This window comes from Dasypus novemcinctus, chromosome 3 (assembly GCF_030445035.2).
Source record: "Dasypus novemcinctus isolate mDasNov1 chromosome 3, mDasNov1.1.hap2, whole genome shotgun sequence".
NCBI classification, from domain to species: domain Eukaryota; kingdom Metazoa; phylum Chordata; class Mammalia; order Cingulata; family Dasypodidae; genus Dasypus; species Dasypus novemcinctus.
The window spans coordinates 174,401,259-174,417,664 of NC_080675.1; the positions used below are offsets into that span (position 1 = coordinate 174,401,259).

The 16,406-nt window shown below is 44.6% G+C and overlaps 1 protein-coding gene across 2 annotated transcripts in view; it reads left to right on the forward strand.

The window, feature by feature from the left end:
• Nucleotides 1-16,406, forward strand: part of ADAMTSL3 (ADAMTS like 3) — a 370,556-nt gene that overhangs the window by 138,143 nt on the left and 216,007 nt on the right. For both annotated transcript variants that reach the window (XM_004472087.3, XM_023582689.2), the window contains exons 6-7: nucleotides 742-978; nucleotides 12,343-12,469. In XM_004472087.3, coding sequence (XP_004472144.2) covers nucleotides 742-978; nucleotides 12,343-12,469 — 364 coding nt within the window. The remainder of the gene's footprint in view (nucleotides 1-741; nucleotides 979-12,342; nucleotides 12,470-16,406) is intronic.

The following is a 16,406-nucleotide window of genomic DNA, read 5'->3' on the forward strand; positions in this document are numbered from 1 at the left end:
GGAATCAGTGACTTAGTAAAAGAAGCTTGAATCATCAAGACTTGTACACATTTTGCTATTATTAAATGACAGCTCCCTAGAGCTTTTACTCAGAACTTATTTGGTTTTTGTTTTAACCAGAATTTGAACAAGCTAGATTATCTGCTTTCCATTCTCCAGCCAACTGAAAGCAAGCCCTTGGTTCCAGTGGGATGGCTGGGGGTCAGACAATAAGAGGGGAAAGGCAGATGAATTAAAAATCAACGGCAAAGCCCAGCAGTCTGGGGCCATTTACAGTTGGGGCTATCATCTTTCACACTGAAATGACACCTGAAGTTCTGAGTGATAATATTCCCTGTGAAGTCCTTGGCTCACCTGGAAAAAATGTAAAGCCTCCAGTTCCCCTTGTTTCAAAAGGAATGGGAATGTGTAATGCATTTGAAAATGAATATGCAAGATGGGTAAAATAGAGCAAAATATGGCACCCAAACAGTGTCAGCTTTAATTATCTGAAAGAAGAAAACATCTGCCTGGATGGAAGAGTGATTAGAATAAATGAAGTGATCCTCCGTGTGGATCACTCTTGGGCAATAGTTCAGCTTTGAATTTGAAAGTGAAAACAAAGACAGGAAAGGAAAGAGGTAACTCCCAGCAGAGAGACGAGCGGGGTCTGGTCTAGCAGGGTTCTGGCAAGCTCGTTCAGCCCTGCCTGGACTCAGCTCCGCGCGTGACGCGTGCGTGGTCCCTTCTCTCTGCCCCCAGGACTGCCCTGCGGATGCCGAGGACTTCAGAGCCCAGCAGTGCTCAGCCTACAACGATGTCCAGTATCAGGGACGTTACTACGAATGGCTTCCGCGGTATAACGACCCGGCGGCCCCCTGTGCGCTCAAGTGCCATGCCCGGGGACAGAACTTGGTGGTGGAGCTGGCCCCCAAGGTCCTGGATGGGACTCGGTGCAACGCGCACTCCCTGGACATGTGCATCAGCGGCATTTGTCAGGTAAGCCTCGCCTGCTTCCCGTGCCCCTGGGTCAAGGATGAGCCGCGCCCACTCCATAAAGCGGCTCCACTTGCGTACTTTTGCTACTTTTCATGTAAAATGCCCTTTTAAAGGATGTTTGTAGACTTGAAGTCGTGTTTTACTTGTCTACGATAGTGTAATTATTACCCATGTAAAAGCAAAAGATTGCCATGCTTGACTTCTTGGGATTCCTCTAGCAACTTGAACGAGCACCTGAGTCACCTGGAGCGTTGGTTAAAAAGAGTGCTGGGCCCTAGCCCCAGGATTCCTGGAGCAGTAGGTCTGGGGTGGAGGAAAGAAATAGAATCTTAACAAGTTCCCAGGTGAGGCTGGCTCTGCTAGCTCCGGAACCACACTTTCAGAACTGTTCTGGAAGGGTAGGTTCGCTGAGCTTTCTTACTAAAATTAATTCAGGCTTGGTCTTTGGGAAAGCATATTGACGTATTTCCTGAAAAAAATTAGCATGAATACCTTTCAGAAGATTTTTCAGCGTATCTTTGGCAGGGCTGTAACGATGTGACTGGGACCGCAGAAGCTTGTGGTGGAGGGAGATGATTCAGGGCTATCAGGCCAGGTTGCTGAACAAGGGCAAGATTCCACTTACATTCTTTTAAGGACTGAAATCTTTCAAAAGCAATGTTCTATTATTCCCTGTATCCAGTTCTTACATTTATAGCAAAAGGAACAGTAGATAGCCAGCAACCTACCAAGTGCCAGACTCTACCAGGCATTTCAAATGAACGCCTCAAAGGCAAACCTTGAACTTGCTTCTCAAACCCAGTTATTTTGCCTTCATCCCTGCTCTAGAAAATGGCCTCCAGTTCTACACCCCCAAAACTCTGGAATAATTCTTGATCTAGTCTCTCAACCCACACGTCTAATCCATTGCCAAGTTGTATCAGTTCTACCTCTAAAATGTATTTGGAGTCCACCATTGCTTTCCATCTCGCTGACTTCTCTCCTAGTCTGAGCTCCCTTTGGCTCTTGCCTAATCCACACCAGCAGCCTACAGTTCTGTTCTCCCAGCTTCTACCATCGACTCCTGAAATCCAGTCTTCACACAGCAGCCCAAATAATAGTCTTAAAGTAGAAATCAGAGCTTGTCTCCCTTCCTCAAACACTTCAGTAGCTTTTCATCACATCAGTGATGCAATCAAGAATCCTTATTTGTTTTGCCAGGCTCCTCCTGCACTCATCTGCCTTTTCACTGCTTTTTCATTTCTGCCAAAGTGCCAGCACCTAACCATGTTGTCCCTGCTGCCTTCTTCTTAATCTCCTGGCTACTCTTACTCATCTTTAAGTTATCAACTTAATGCCACTTTGTAAGAGGCCTTCTGCAATTACTCCACCTTAGTCAGCTCTCCTCATTCTATTATGATGCCCTGGCCTTGTGCGTACAACATTTTATAATCGCTTGTTTCTTTGTGTGGTGGTTTGATTTGTGACTGTCGTCCACAGCAGGTTGTAAGTTCTCTGAGGGCAGGAGCCACGTGTGTGTTGCTCTCTGCCTTGTCTCAGCACCTCCACAATGCCGGGTCCCGTGGAGGGTCCTCGGTAATCACTGCCTGCACAAATGACTACTGTTATTCACATCTCTTGGCCTCTTATTTCTTTCTCAACTCCCAGTCCTAGATTGTCTAGCTCAAGCACTCTGGCCCCAAAATCCCACAGATTTCTCCAATTCACCATGCCGCTCACAGAAACTGTTACCATCCTTCCCAGATCTATTAGTTCTTTTAACTGCTAGTCCTATCCTTTTCTGTTTATGCCACCATTATTCTCGATGTTACCTTCCTGAAATTACATTGTAGTCACTGAGTCAATTCACTCACATGTCCTCTATACCCAGGCACATTTATTATGTCTCTCATACTTCTTTCTCCTCCTCACAACCACCTTTTCACCCCCAAAACTAGACTAGCCAATCTCCTTTAACTGCCGAGCCAGTCTCTTCCTTTCTCTGCTACACTTGCATCACCCTGTTTGATTCTTTGTTGTTAACTAATCCTCCCAAAGCTCAAAGTGTATTAATTCATTTTCCTATTTCATATACTGTCAATGGTTTTCCTTTATATCTACCAGTTCATTTGGGCACTCTCCACTAAATGGTATTGGTAGTTATTATTTGTCAGTGGGATTATGCTTATTTTGTTTTCCAAGTTTTTGACAATTGCAATGCATTGCTTTTAGAATTAAAACATGTAATTTTCACTAAAAGCAATTTAGTCTGGGGGTCAAAGAGAATACTCTGGACAAGTGATATTTCAATGTTGGAATTTTTTTAAATTGAGTAGGATTTAGCTAAACACAGGGAACCACAAAAAGGGAATAACGCTGGGGAAGGCTTAGAGGGTCATAACAACAGGGCGTGCTTGAGGATCTGTGACCCATTCTGTAGAGGTGAAGTGAAAATGCCCATGGGACAGTGATGTAAGTTGAGACCAGAGGCATAGGTGGAACCTACTCATTAATTTATTCTGAAACTTATGAGGCGCCATTGTAGAATTTTATAGGATATAGCTCATTTGGGCTTGTCTTTGCAAAGATCACTTGGGTAGCAGTGTGACATTATTTTGAGAGGACCGAGGCTAAGCAAACAACGGAAGGTCAGGTAAGAAGTAACACGAGCTTAAATTAAAATAGGGGGTAGATGAATCAAGAAGTGGAGCTAAATTCTAGAGATTCAAGAAACAGATTGTTTAGGACTCAGTGTTTGGATATCGGGAGTGAAAACAAGACTTTAGAATGGTGCCTGGGTTTTTGACTTGATGACTAAGTAGATGGGGCAGTCATTCGCCAAGCCAGAAAATATTGGGTGAGAACCAGTTGTATGGGAAAAAGATGATGTGCTTCTTGTACCTGTGGATATCAAGGGCGGAAGCTGCACTTAGACCTTAGAGAATTCTGGAATAGAGTCACAGATCTGGGAGTCATTGCATGGTTTGTGCTAATGTGGATACCGGGGGTTGAGTCAGAAGAGCAGATTGCCAAGGACAGACCTGCCCCCATCATCAAAGGGGCAAGCATGGAAGTGTTGCCAACGGTCGGACTGAATGGAACAGCCTTCTCTATCTTAGGAAAACCAGGAAAAGCAGAAGATAAGGGTGGGTGAGTATTTAAGAAGGAAGAATAATAGTGTCTGACTCTTCAGAAATGCAAAAGGGATAAGAAATGGCCAACATTTTGACCAAACCAATATTATTGGTCACCTCAGCTGGAGCAGCCTCAGTGAAGTGGTTGAAGTAGGCATGGGTCGGTGGCAAGGTGTATTAGTTTCCTAGCAATGCTGTAACAAATAACCACAGACTAGGCTCAAAAGTACAGAACTTTATTCTCTCATAATTCTGAAGTCCGGAAGTCCGAAATTAAGGGGTCAGCAGGGCTGGTTCCTCCTGGAGGCTCTGAGGGACACTCCATTCCATGCCCCGCTCCAAGCATCTGTGGCTGCTGACAAGCCTTGGTGTTCCTCAGCTTGTGGATGTACCACCCCAGTCTCTGCCTCCATCTTCACATCACCTTCTCCTCTGGGTCTCTGTGTCTTCTCCTCTTCTTAAAAGGACACCTGTCATTAGGTTTAGGGCCCACCCCAAATCCAGGATGATCTCATCTCGAGATCCTTAACTTAATCATATCTGCAAAGACCCTTTTTCCAAATAAGGTCATATTCCCAGGGTCCAAGCGGGCATGGCTCTTGGAGGGCTACAGTTCAAACCACTCCATGCTAAGGAGTGAAGAGACTGAAATGGATAGGGTTGGTGAGCATCGACTACTCTATCAAAAAGCTTATCTCAGAAGAATAGAGAAGAAGGGATAGAAATACACTGGAAGGGGTGGGAGGTCCACGGGCAGCTCTTCAGGGTCAGAGACCCTGGGACAAGTACACTGGAGCAGATGCCCGTTCCGTGGTGCCTGAAGCATATATAACTTGAGGGGCTCTCTTTAAGAAAAATAATATAAACTTCTGCATACCAAGGTAGGTACCAAGTGAATGTTTATTTAGAATAAGAAACAAAACCACAACACATTGCTAGAGCCTTGGGGACTCAAGTTCTTGCCTTCTGAGGTTTCTTTTGGCAGTTCGTCAGGTTTTTGCCCAAAAATCCTTTCTGGCTGCAGTCTAGCTTCCCCTCCCACCTAGAACCCTCTGCATTTCTCAGCAACCCCCAGCCATGGGGCAGTGGTGGAAGCTGAGGCTAGAGGAAGAGGCAGAAACCATACATTTATTCTGAAACTTATGAGGAGTCACTGAAGAATTTTATAGGCTATAGCTCAATTGGGCTTGTCTTTTAAAAGGTCACTCCAGGGCAGTGTGCCAGGGACCTAAGTGGTGGTGGGTGGGGGTGTTGGGGTGGTTCTGAGACTTAAACTTGATCAACTCCATACCAAATCACCACTTAGCAAGGAGGTACATTGTGAGGGGTGGGGAGAAGAGGGTGAGTGTCTACTGAGAGGTAGACATGCCCAAGTGGTGAAGGGAAGTTCCTGAGGTGACCACAGCAGAGGGGAGGGGCCACACAGGGACAGGAAGGAGGAGGGCCACCTCTTCCCTCGAGGCAGGTAGGATGGAAGATGCCTTGGCCACTGACCAGATGGAAACAGCAGGAAAGGATGCCTCAACTAGGTGGAACAGAAAGCAACGTCGGTTCTTGAGAACGACGGGGGAGAGGTCTAAGGAGAAAGGAGAGCTCCCAAGCTGCTCTGAGGAAAATGGGGGCGGCAGAAGGTGGTTAGAGAATGGGTCCTTCGGAACTAGAGGAAGTAGGACATCGGTTGGTCTGGGAGAGGTCACTTCGGGCCGAGCCAGGGCTCCTGTGATGATGAGAGGTGGTGGGCTGGGTGGGGGGGACACTGACTTCCCCCTTAGAACTGCACTCAGACCCCGTTTCTGTGGCTGCGTGGTTGAAGACCCCTTGGTCTTTTCTATGTGTCAACTGGAGAGGTGTTTTCCTTCTCACACGTCCTGTTCTCAATCTATGCCATGTGCCCCGCCCCGCCGCTGTCACCCAGGAGCCCTCCAGCCAAGGCTGGGTCCCTGACCGTGCGTCTCCTGGTGCCCACTGGCCACCACTCCCTCCTCTTATTCAGCATCGGTGGAGCTGCCCAGTTGGCTCCAGTGGTTTGCAAGGTTTGAAAGGGCTCGTAGGATAAAGGTGGTTTTCCAGCTAGACAGTCCATTTTAAGCGAGTGCGTCATGTCACCTTTCTGTCATTCTAATGGGTACGCTCTGGCTTCTTTGGGCAGTAACAGCTGATATCCCTGGTTCCTAAAAATTGAGTGTTTTTTTCTTCTTTGGCCAGGCTATGCAAGTAAGAAGAATTGTATGCACGCTGAAGAGTGGCTCAGATGCTTCTCAGATGAATTCAATATTCTCCCTTCAGCAGGCTCATTGTCTCATAAATGCCCTTTCTTGTACAATGTGGCCACGGACATCGGCCATCGTTAGGGCGAGAGAAAGTAGGCTGTGATTCTCTCTGCTTGCCTCAGACTCAGGGAACTGAGCCCTGACGCTTATTTGGCACAGGCCGCAGATAAATTTTGCAAGTGTGTTTACAGTTTGCGCATTTAAACGAACATGCCGCAGTACTCTTGGGAACAACTTTCTATTAGCCTGAGCAGAGCAGAGAGCATGAGACAATTATCCTCACTGAGGGAAAATTGCTTCTGCTGCTGCTTTGGAGGTCTGACTTTTATCCACAACAGGACCTCGTTGGAACCAGCTCCGCAGAACAAGGCTGATTTATCGCGCATGTTTATTGAATCCCCTGACGGCTGGGTAGATAAAGAAACCACTTACTGTTAATAATAAAACTAACAGCGACTGACACTGTGTACTTACTTGGTGTTAGACACTGAGTAATCACCTGGCGGTATTAGCTTCTCACAACCCCATGGAGTCGGGACAGCCAGTATCCTCGTTGTGTTTACAAGGGAACTGAAGCTCGAAGAGGCTTCCTCAGTTGCCCAGGTTGCAGAGCTGGAAAGTAGAAAAGCTGGAATTTTAATGCAAGCAACCTAATTCCAGAATCCATTTTCTTAACCATTGTGCTACACTTTACCAATGCTACTTTGTGCATTGCCACAAATGTAGTTATGATTTGTAACTAGAAAGGGACGTGGTTTTGGTAAAGGACAGTCAGTACAAAGGTGAATCATGCCTAGATAGCTTTATTCAGGGGTCGAAATTCAAACGTCTCCCAACCACCCAGGAAGGAAAACTAGCGTGTTGTCATAGGGCGTGGTAAGGGCGCTTGTGAACTGGAGTACACATGCTCGTTGCGTACATGTGGCAGCATTTTTATTTGCCAGCAAAAGCCTGAAATCTGGATTTTTTTAATGTGAAATTTTTGTTTTTAAAAACATCTTGCTATCAATGACCCTGCTTCACCCACTAGTGGTTAAATTGCACTCCTGGATGATGAGCTAGGGTTTCCTGCAATAAGCAATGACCCCCCACCCCTCAGTGGCTTCGAAAGAGTCCTCCTTGCTAAGGTGTCTTGTCCAGTATGCTCGTTGACTTTCTCAGAGAACCTGGCTGAGGGCGGTTTTGTTTAAACGCAGGTTTACATCGTCACGGCAGTAGTGGGAAGGGGAGCCAGGAGATGCGTAAGGCAGCCCTTAGAGCTTCTTACAGAAGTGCACAGGTCCCTTCAACTCGGCTGTCACTGGCCAAAGGTGGCTGATGGCCACACCTAACTTAAGGGGATGGGGAAGGGCAGGCCTACCATGGGTGGAAAAAGGCTAACTGGTTATGGATATTCCAAGTGACTGCCACAGCTCCATATACTCTGATTTTTAAGGCAGAAATGTTAGACATTTTTCCAGGGTATATCCAGGTTTCAGAGGTCTCAAACAGAAATTGATTACAAAATTGTTTGATATAGGAAGGAATAAATTGGACTTATCTGGAAAATTCAAAATTTTGCTTAATTTCGAATACTGCCCCTTTTTAAAACACTGTCTTCTTTTAGCTGAGTAAGAAATCATATGTGGGTACTATGAAATAATCCTTAGCCCAAATAATGATTTATGTATGAGCAGTTATTCCAGCAAGCATTGTTCATCTATTTTAAATAGTTGTTTATATTATCCCCTATCTTGTGTAACTTGTTTCATCACCAACACTGAAGGACAAGAATTGGTCTTACAATTAACTTATTCTGTGTACGACTTGGCTCTATAGAGAATAGGCATTAATAGATTTTTAAATCACTTTCACTGAGATGTTTACTGACTAGCAGGTTTTAAACCGTTATAGAGCTCCTGCCCTCAGGAGGTGTCACAGAGGTTGAAAACACTTCGGGTAATTTTTTTTCAAGTTCCTTTTTGTTGTTTGTGATGGGATCTGAAAGGCAAAATCCAGCAGTCCCTCAATTTCAAGGGCAGTTATGTTTTCTACCATATGAATCACTAGGCAGCCAATCATTCCTTTCAGATATTATTTTTCTATGAGGTTTTTACTTGCTTTATTTGGCTGTAAGATTTAGATGAATTGTAAAACTTAAAAAAAAAAAATTGTGAAGCAAATAAAAGTGCTCAGGGAGGGGTTCAATTACCCAAGATCTTGCAAGGCCCTAAACACTCTTCCAAACAAGCCCATCCTAGCTCCGAAGCCCACACTCTCCCCTAGATGAGCAGATAGAGGCTGTGCTCATTCGCGTGCAATGCAAAGCACTCAGGGACTTGAGTGTGTGGACAGAGCTTGGCCCAGGAGCAGGGTTTCTATAATTTAATGAGAGCAGTACTCCCCTGGGGGAAAGTTGCATGAACACAAGTTACCCATGCAAATGTGTTTCCAAAATCAATCACTTTTAAGTCATTCCACATGTATTTGTAAATAGTACTGCTTGTGTCACTGGGTTCTTTGTTGTCCATCAGCAGATACAGAAGGTAAGGAGGGTGAAGCATTGTGTTAAGAGTCTGCAGTCAGATGGGCTGGATTTTAATCCAGTTGCTGGATTAAAATGTGTGTGAGGTCGGCAAGTTATGTAAACACAGTAACATTCAGATTCCTTATTGCAAAATGGAGATTAAAAGTATCACCTTCATCATAGGATTGCTGTGAAGATTAAGTGATGTAATGTGCTCAGCTTAATGCCAAGCATGTGATAAGCATTCGATAATAAGTAGCTATTACTATTTATTACTATCTTTGTAAAATCATTTAATTTTAGGGTGAAAGGATCTCAAGAGTCACTGGATTCACCTACTCATCCAATAAATGAATCCCCTCCTCTACAATTTTCCTGCCAAAAGTCTCCTGGCTGGTGATTGAATACTTATTTTTGGGCAACTCTCACTTATAAAACGTTCTCATATTGAACTAAATTTTGCTTACACCTATAATTTTCACCGTTTGGAAAAACCTATAGCAAATCTAGACCCTTTCATTTTAGATGACCCTTTGTGAATTTGGGAATATCTTTAGTCACAAGCTAAACCCTCCAATTCCTTAAACGTCTTTGGAACTTTTCCTGCCTCTCTCTGAAGCTTTCATTTGATCTTTCACCTTCCCTTCAACACCAACATTTTGGAAATCATAGTCTATAGATGTGGTTTCACCTTCCTGCAGTTTTGTTTCTTCTTCAACATCTCGGGTTTAAAGACTGATTCAGCAGCATCCCAAACTGAAGGCCTGGGGCTCTTTCCAGAAGTCCAAGCAAACTGAAAAACAGTGAGAGAGAATGAAAATTGGCCCTCTTTGATCGAGCCTTTTCCTATGCTTTAATCACTATCCTAAGAACTTCACATCACTTTTCTCACTTAATCCAAACAGGTACCCCATGTGAAATTTGCATTATCAGGTACATTTTGACTGTTGAGGAAAGCGGGTCTCTGAGAGTCCACTTTGTCCTGCAGCTAAAAAGTGGGTGAGATGAGGGTAGGGGGTGTGTGTGGGGTGTCAGGATTTGTTAGTGGGCTGTCTGCCCCAGAGCCTCTGGGCTTCAATGCCAGGTACATAAATGCAAGTAAAGTCAGAGGCATGTGGGGAGCAAGAGCTAAGCCATCAGATAGTTAATATTAATGGGCACATATTCTGTCGAAGAGATACTTGTGAAATAAAAAGAAATACAAGGCACATCCTTTTTTCTCCTATCGTGAAGCTCACAATCTAGCATGTAGATATAGAGAGAGATGAAAAATCCCTCACAAGAGACCGAAAGATAGCAGTATAAGCATATTCTATGTGGGATAACTCCTCTGTTAATTCCTTTCTTATATTTATTCAATGATTTATAGGGATAAATGTATAGATAATATTGACACAGAGGTAACAATATGTAGATATAGATAATAGGTAATGATACAGACAGAGAGAAGGAGATTAACTAAGTTTGCCTCAGCTGCTATGACAAGTTCCATGCAATGGGTAGGCTTAAAAATGGGAATTTATTGACTCAATTTTTTTTTCATAAAACTTTTTAATTTTTGTCAATCATATGGATTCTAAGAGTTAGACAATTGAGGTCTTAATTTGCATCTCCCTGAACAATAATGATGAACAATTCTTTTTTTTTTGGATAAGATTTATTTATTTATTTTTATTTATACCCCCCCATTGTCTGTTCTCCATGTCCATTTGCTGTGTGTTCTTCTGTATCCTCTTGCATTCTTGTCAGCGGCACCAGGAATCTGTGTCCCTTTTTCTTGTGTCATCTTGCTGCATCAGCTCTGTGTGTGTGTGGCACCACTCCTTGGCAGGCTGCACTTTTTTTCATGCTGGGTGGCTCTCCTTGAGGTGCGTGCTTCTTGCACGTGGGGCTCCCCTATGCGGGGACACCGTGGCACACCTCTCCTTGCGCGCATCAGCACTGTGCATGGGCCAGCTCCACACGGGTCAGGAGGCCCTGAGTTTGAACCCTGGACCGCCCATGTAGTAGGCAGATGCTCTATCCATTGAGCCAAAGTCACTTCCCTTGATTCACAGTCTTGAGGCTAGAAAAATTCCCAAACTGGGACGTCATCAAAGCCATGCTTTCTCGCCAAAGTCTGTCGCATTCTGGTGCTGGCTGCGGTGCTCCCTGGGGTTCCGTGGCTTGTACCCCTGCCTCACCTCCCACTGTGACCTCCTCTCCTTTCTCTTCCTGGTCGCTGCTGACTTCCTGCTGCTGTCTCCTTTTGCTGTGGCTGTCTGGCTAGGTCTGAATTTCTTCTGCTTACGACGGACCCCAGGCCTCCGATTCAGGCTCACCTTCGTTCATTTGGGCCACTCCTTGGCCCAACTAACACTGTCCAGATCCTGTTTCCAGGGAGTTCACACCCACAGGACCGCGGATCCAAACCAAGGACACGTCTACACTTGGGTCAAAAGTAAACCCACCACAGAAATATAAAAATATAGAATGATATGGATCTCTGGATGTATAGCTAGAAGGATGGGGAGACAGAGCTAGAAATAGAGAGAAAAAAACAAAGTAAAACTATGCACCAGAAGGATATAGATCAAATTTAGGGTAGTGGTTGTTTCTGGGGAGGAAACGGGAGAGCAGGACTAGTGAGGAGAGGGGGAAGGGAGGAGGGGACTTCAGTTTTATCTGTAAGGTGCCATTTATTTTATAGACATGAAAGTAGCTGCATAAGTCTGCAGGATGGAGGAATAAAATATGGACTAGAGTGGACTTACTGGTATTCTACTATAGAACTATTGTGACTCCAGCAATGGAAGAAATTGTAGCATTGACGTGGAGACAGTGGCCACTGGAGTTGCTGAGGGCAGGGAGAGGGAAGAAGAGGTGTGATGTGGGGGCATTTGCAGGACTTGGAGTTGTCCTAAATGATATTGCAGGGACAGATGCAGGACATTATATATCCTGCCATAACCCACTGAATGGACTGGGGAGAGTGTAAACTACAAACTATAGTCCGTGCGGTGTAGCAGTGCTCCAAGACGCATTCACCAAATGCAGTGAATGTGCCACAATGATGAAAGAGGTTGTCCATGTGGGAGGAGTGGGGGGCGTATAGGGAACCTCTCATATTTTCTGATGTAACATTTTGTGTGACCGATGTATCTTTAAAAAAAAAAAAAGACAATAAAAATTTTGATTTAAAAAAAAGTATGTATATATATAAATGAAAAAACAAGAGTGGTGATGTGGAGGCCAGTTTCCATTCAGAAGTAATTTTCCTCTTCTCCTTTGATTATTTGGGCCTTGCCTAAGAATCATACAGATGATGTTTTACTGTAAATCATTCAGATCTAGAAAATTGTGTGCTCCTAAGAGAGCCAGCTCCTAACCGGAAGGCGGATAGCATCGCACGTGGAGCCTCCGGGGTGGGGCTGCCCCCTCCCCGGGCTGCCCCCTCCCCGGGCTGCCCCCTCTGACCGCCCCCTTCCGTCTGCAGGCGGTGGGCTGCGACCGGCAACTCGGGAGCAACGCCGAGGAGGACAACTGCGGCGTCTGTGCCGGCGACGGCGCCACCTGCAGGCTGGTGCGGGGACAGTCCAAGTCCCAGGTTTCTCCTGAAAAAAGTAGGTTTTAAACTCAAATGCTGCGTTACCTTAAAGCAATATGTGTTTTCGACTGTCCGTTAGTAGAATAACATTTGCCTAATACTAAACCTTTCTCTTGGAAAGAACTTTTGATCAGTTTTCCAAAAGTCAAATCGCTTCCAAAAACTGTATGGCAGATTTTTGTACGCGTACCTGTTTCTTTGAACTTTCGTCAGTGCAGTCTCACTACTCTTTTAAAAACTGTTTTGCCAATTGGTTAAGTAAAACATGAAAGAATAATTTCTTTAATTTGCTAACGAGGTAGAAAATACTGTCATGTGTTTATTGGCCACTTACACATTTTCATTTGTAAGTAAAACATTGAAGTCATTTGCTCAGTTTCCTATTTGGATGTTGACCTTTTCTTCGGTGATTGTGAGTCTTTAATATACCAAGAAAATTGCCTTTTCAAAAATTGCCCCCAGTCCGTCATTTGGCTTTCAATTTTGCTTGGGCTTTCAGAAGTAATAGTTTCAAAGTCCTGTGTATTCATAAATTGCCATCTTTTTATTTCCATAATATCTGCCTTCTAAAAAATTCCTTAATGCCGGACTCAGTGAGCTTCCTCTGTAGAGGGCCAAGCATAAATATTTGGGCTTTGGGAGTCTTGTGGTCTTAGGCCCACCTCCGCAGTCCTGCCTTTGTAGTACAAAAAGCGGCTACAGACTACAGGTAAGCAGATGGGTGTGGCTGTGTTCCAGGAAAAGCCTGTTTACAAAAGAAGAGACCGGAGGCTGAATTTGGCCCTCTGGTTGTAGCTAGCTGACCCCTGATACGGGGGAAATTATTCACCTATGTTTACTGACATTACTTTTACGGTTTTGTTTTCCTACTTTAAAATCTTTCATCATGTGAGTTTATTTTGATGTAACTTAGGAAGTAGGGCCCTTGGTCTCTCAAATGGGGAGAATACTGCAGGAGGGGTGGAGCATGGGGGATTTCCAGGCAGAAGAAACGTGAAGTCGGAGGGTGTGATGCTAAAGGAAAGCCTAGCCTTTTGGGGGAACTGCTAATATGCTACTGAGATCTGACGGAATGTTGGATGTAGTGAAAGACGAGGTGAGGCAAAATCGCCTTCAGGAGTCAACCATAAAGCCCTTGCTTGTTGTTTTCCTTTTGGGTTAAGTGGAGTCAGGAAAGCAAGGCAGGTAGTGGAACGACTGGATTAGATGTGTATTGTAGTAAAATCCTCTGGTAGCACGTGGCAGCTGGACAGCAGGGAGATGAGCCTGGAAGCAGGGAGCCCAAGTAGGAAGCTGTTTTTGTCCTGAAGAGGCCCGGGCCTACGGTGGTATGGCAGGAGATGTAGAGAAAGGAAGAGATTGGAGAGACATTTAGGATGTGGAATCCCGGAATTGCGTAACTCTTTGCATGAAGACTCTAAGATAAAAGAAGATGCTAGGATGGTGCCATTTTTTTTTTCTAGCTTGAGCATCAGGGTGGATATGCTTGCTATTTATCTGGATACAGAATTCGTAAAAAGGAGACTATACATAGCCAAGGTGAGAGTTTACCTCCCTGGATTTTCTTCTGGATAGAATTTTGGTCCCATAGGTACTCAGTGCTTTGGTAGCTTTTAATGCCTTCCGACAGGTGCTGATTACATTTTGTAATCAAGGGATTGGTCTGAAACACGCCAGTCCAGCATTGCTGGTGGCAGAACTCTGTCCTTACTGCTGATTCTTAGTTATTAAGGCAGGTGAGTCCATCCAATATCAGAAGGCAAAGAACTGGATCCCCAGGGCCACCTAAAATCAAGGCGGTGAGCCAAAGAGGAAGTTCAAGGGAAGACAACTGAGAAGGAATGGAAAGAGTAGGTGAGTGAAAGCAAGAGAAGTATTATGGACGCCAAATGGAGGTGATGGTCAGCTGTGACCATGATGTGGTGACATCAACTGAAATAAGGATCCAATGAATTCTCCTTGGCAATTTGAACAGTTGGTGACCTTTAGACAGAGTGGTTTCGATGAATTTCAGGCTGCAACCAAAGCCTGATTGCACTGGGCTGGTGGATGACCACAAGGTGAGAATGGGTAGAGGAAATGATTTGCCCAGGACAAGAAAAGGGGTGCACATCCATACCACATCAAGAGCTGGGTAACCATACACATACAGTTGGGGAACATGGTGAGAAATTAAACGAGTTCCAGCCTCTTGGCTTTGTTCATTAGGAGCTGAAGTCAGCTACTAAGAGTTGGAGCGCTCAGAGACTTGAGGAGAGTTTTGCCATCCAAGAAAGGAGAAAGAATTCATCAAAGGCAGAAAAGGATAAGAAGTAGTCGTAAGGGCCTAGTGATATTGGAAACTCTGAATCTGTGGAGGCCCCAATCTGTGGGTTTGGTGAAGGAGGTGGCTTTGAACCGTGGTACAACCATAAGGAATATAAATCACAGAAAACCTAATTTATAAATAAAAGGTGTTTATGTGTCTCTTTTAACAAGAAGTCTGGAGTAGGCTGTCAAAGCTGGGAAAGCCCTCCTGTGTCTTTAACTTCGTCATTATCCTCAAAATGTGACTTTTGTCTCCATGGTTGCAAAATCTATTGAACATTCAGATATCACATCCATATCCCAGACAATAAAGAAGATGGCACAAAAGGGATACTTTATGTGTATATTTTTTATTAGAGAAGCTGTGAGGTTACAGAACAATCATGCACAAAATACAGGATTCCCATATACTACACCATTATTAACACCTTGCGTTGGTGTGGTATATTTGTTATAATTGATGAAAGCACATTTTTATGATTATACTATTAACTACTGTCCACAGTTTAACTGAGTGCTTCTTGTCTTTATGGTGCAGTTCTATGGGAATTTAAAAAATTTATCCTATTACCATATATACAACTACACGTATGTATATATGAATGTTGTTAAATTATTTTTAATACAGTGCCTTCTATTCAGGAAGGGAAGGCTTTCCGGGGAGTTTTGCTTCATTGGCCGGAACTGTGGCATGTGACACCCTGACTTCTAAGAAGCCTGGGAAACCAAGTATTTAGTGTTCAAGCCATTCCATCATTACTAATATTGACCTAAGGCTTTATAATTGACAAGGTTCTCTTCAGTGTGTAATTACAACTGAAAATGGGAGGATGACAGCCAGCATCCATGTGGAATCTGAGCCTCCTCTTGACATAGAGGTGCAATGGACACAACCAATCCAATGTCCACATAGAAGAGGTGGCACTGGATTGGGAAAAGTGGACATGGTGGACGATGGGTATGGGGAAGGGCAGGAAGAGATGAGAGGTGGGGGCGTATTTGGGACGTGGAGCTGCCCTGGATGGCGCCTCGGGGGTGATCACCGGACATCGTGGATCCTCACAGGGCCCACTGGATGGAATGGAGGAGAGTATGGGCCATGATGTGGACCATTGTCTATGAGGTGCAGAGGTGCCCAAAGATGTACTTACCAAATCCAATGGATGTGTCATGATGATGGGAATGAGTGTTGTTGGGGGGGGAGAGGGGGGGGTGGGGGGGTGGGGTTGAATGGGACCTCACATATATATTTTTAATGTAATATTATTACAAAGTCAATAAAAAAAAAAAAAAGAACCCGAGTGGTTAGGAAACAGCCCCTGTAACTGGTTCCGAAAAGCAGGAGAGGGACCTGGTTGACGGCTTGGGGTCTGGGGCCCAGCTGCCTGCGCTGAAGCCCTGGGTCTGTTGCTCACGAGCCGTGGGAGCAGGGCGAGAGGTTTGATTTCCATGTGTATTTTGGTTTTCTCGGTTTGAAGCAGGAACAACAGTGCCTCCTTTGTGGAGTTGGAGTCGGGATTAGGTAAATCACTCCTTGGGGAGCACTCCAAATCGTCCCTGGCACCTCCCTAGAGAGTGCTCGGTAAATGCTGGCTATATATATTATTACTAGAAATAGTTCTCATTTGAGCACCTCTTATGTATGC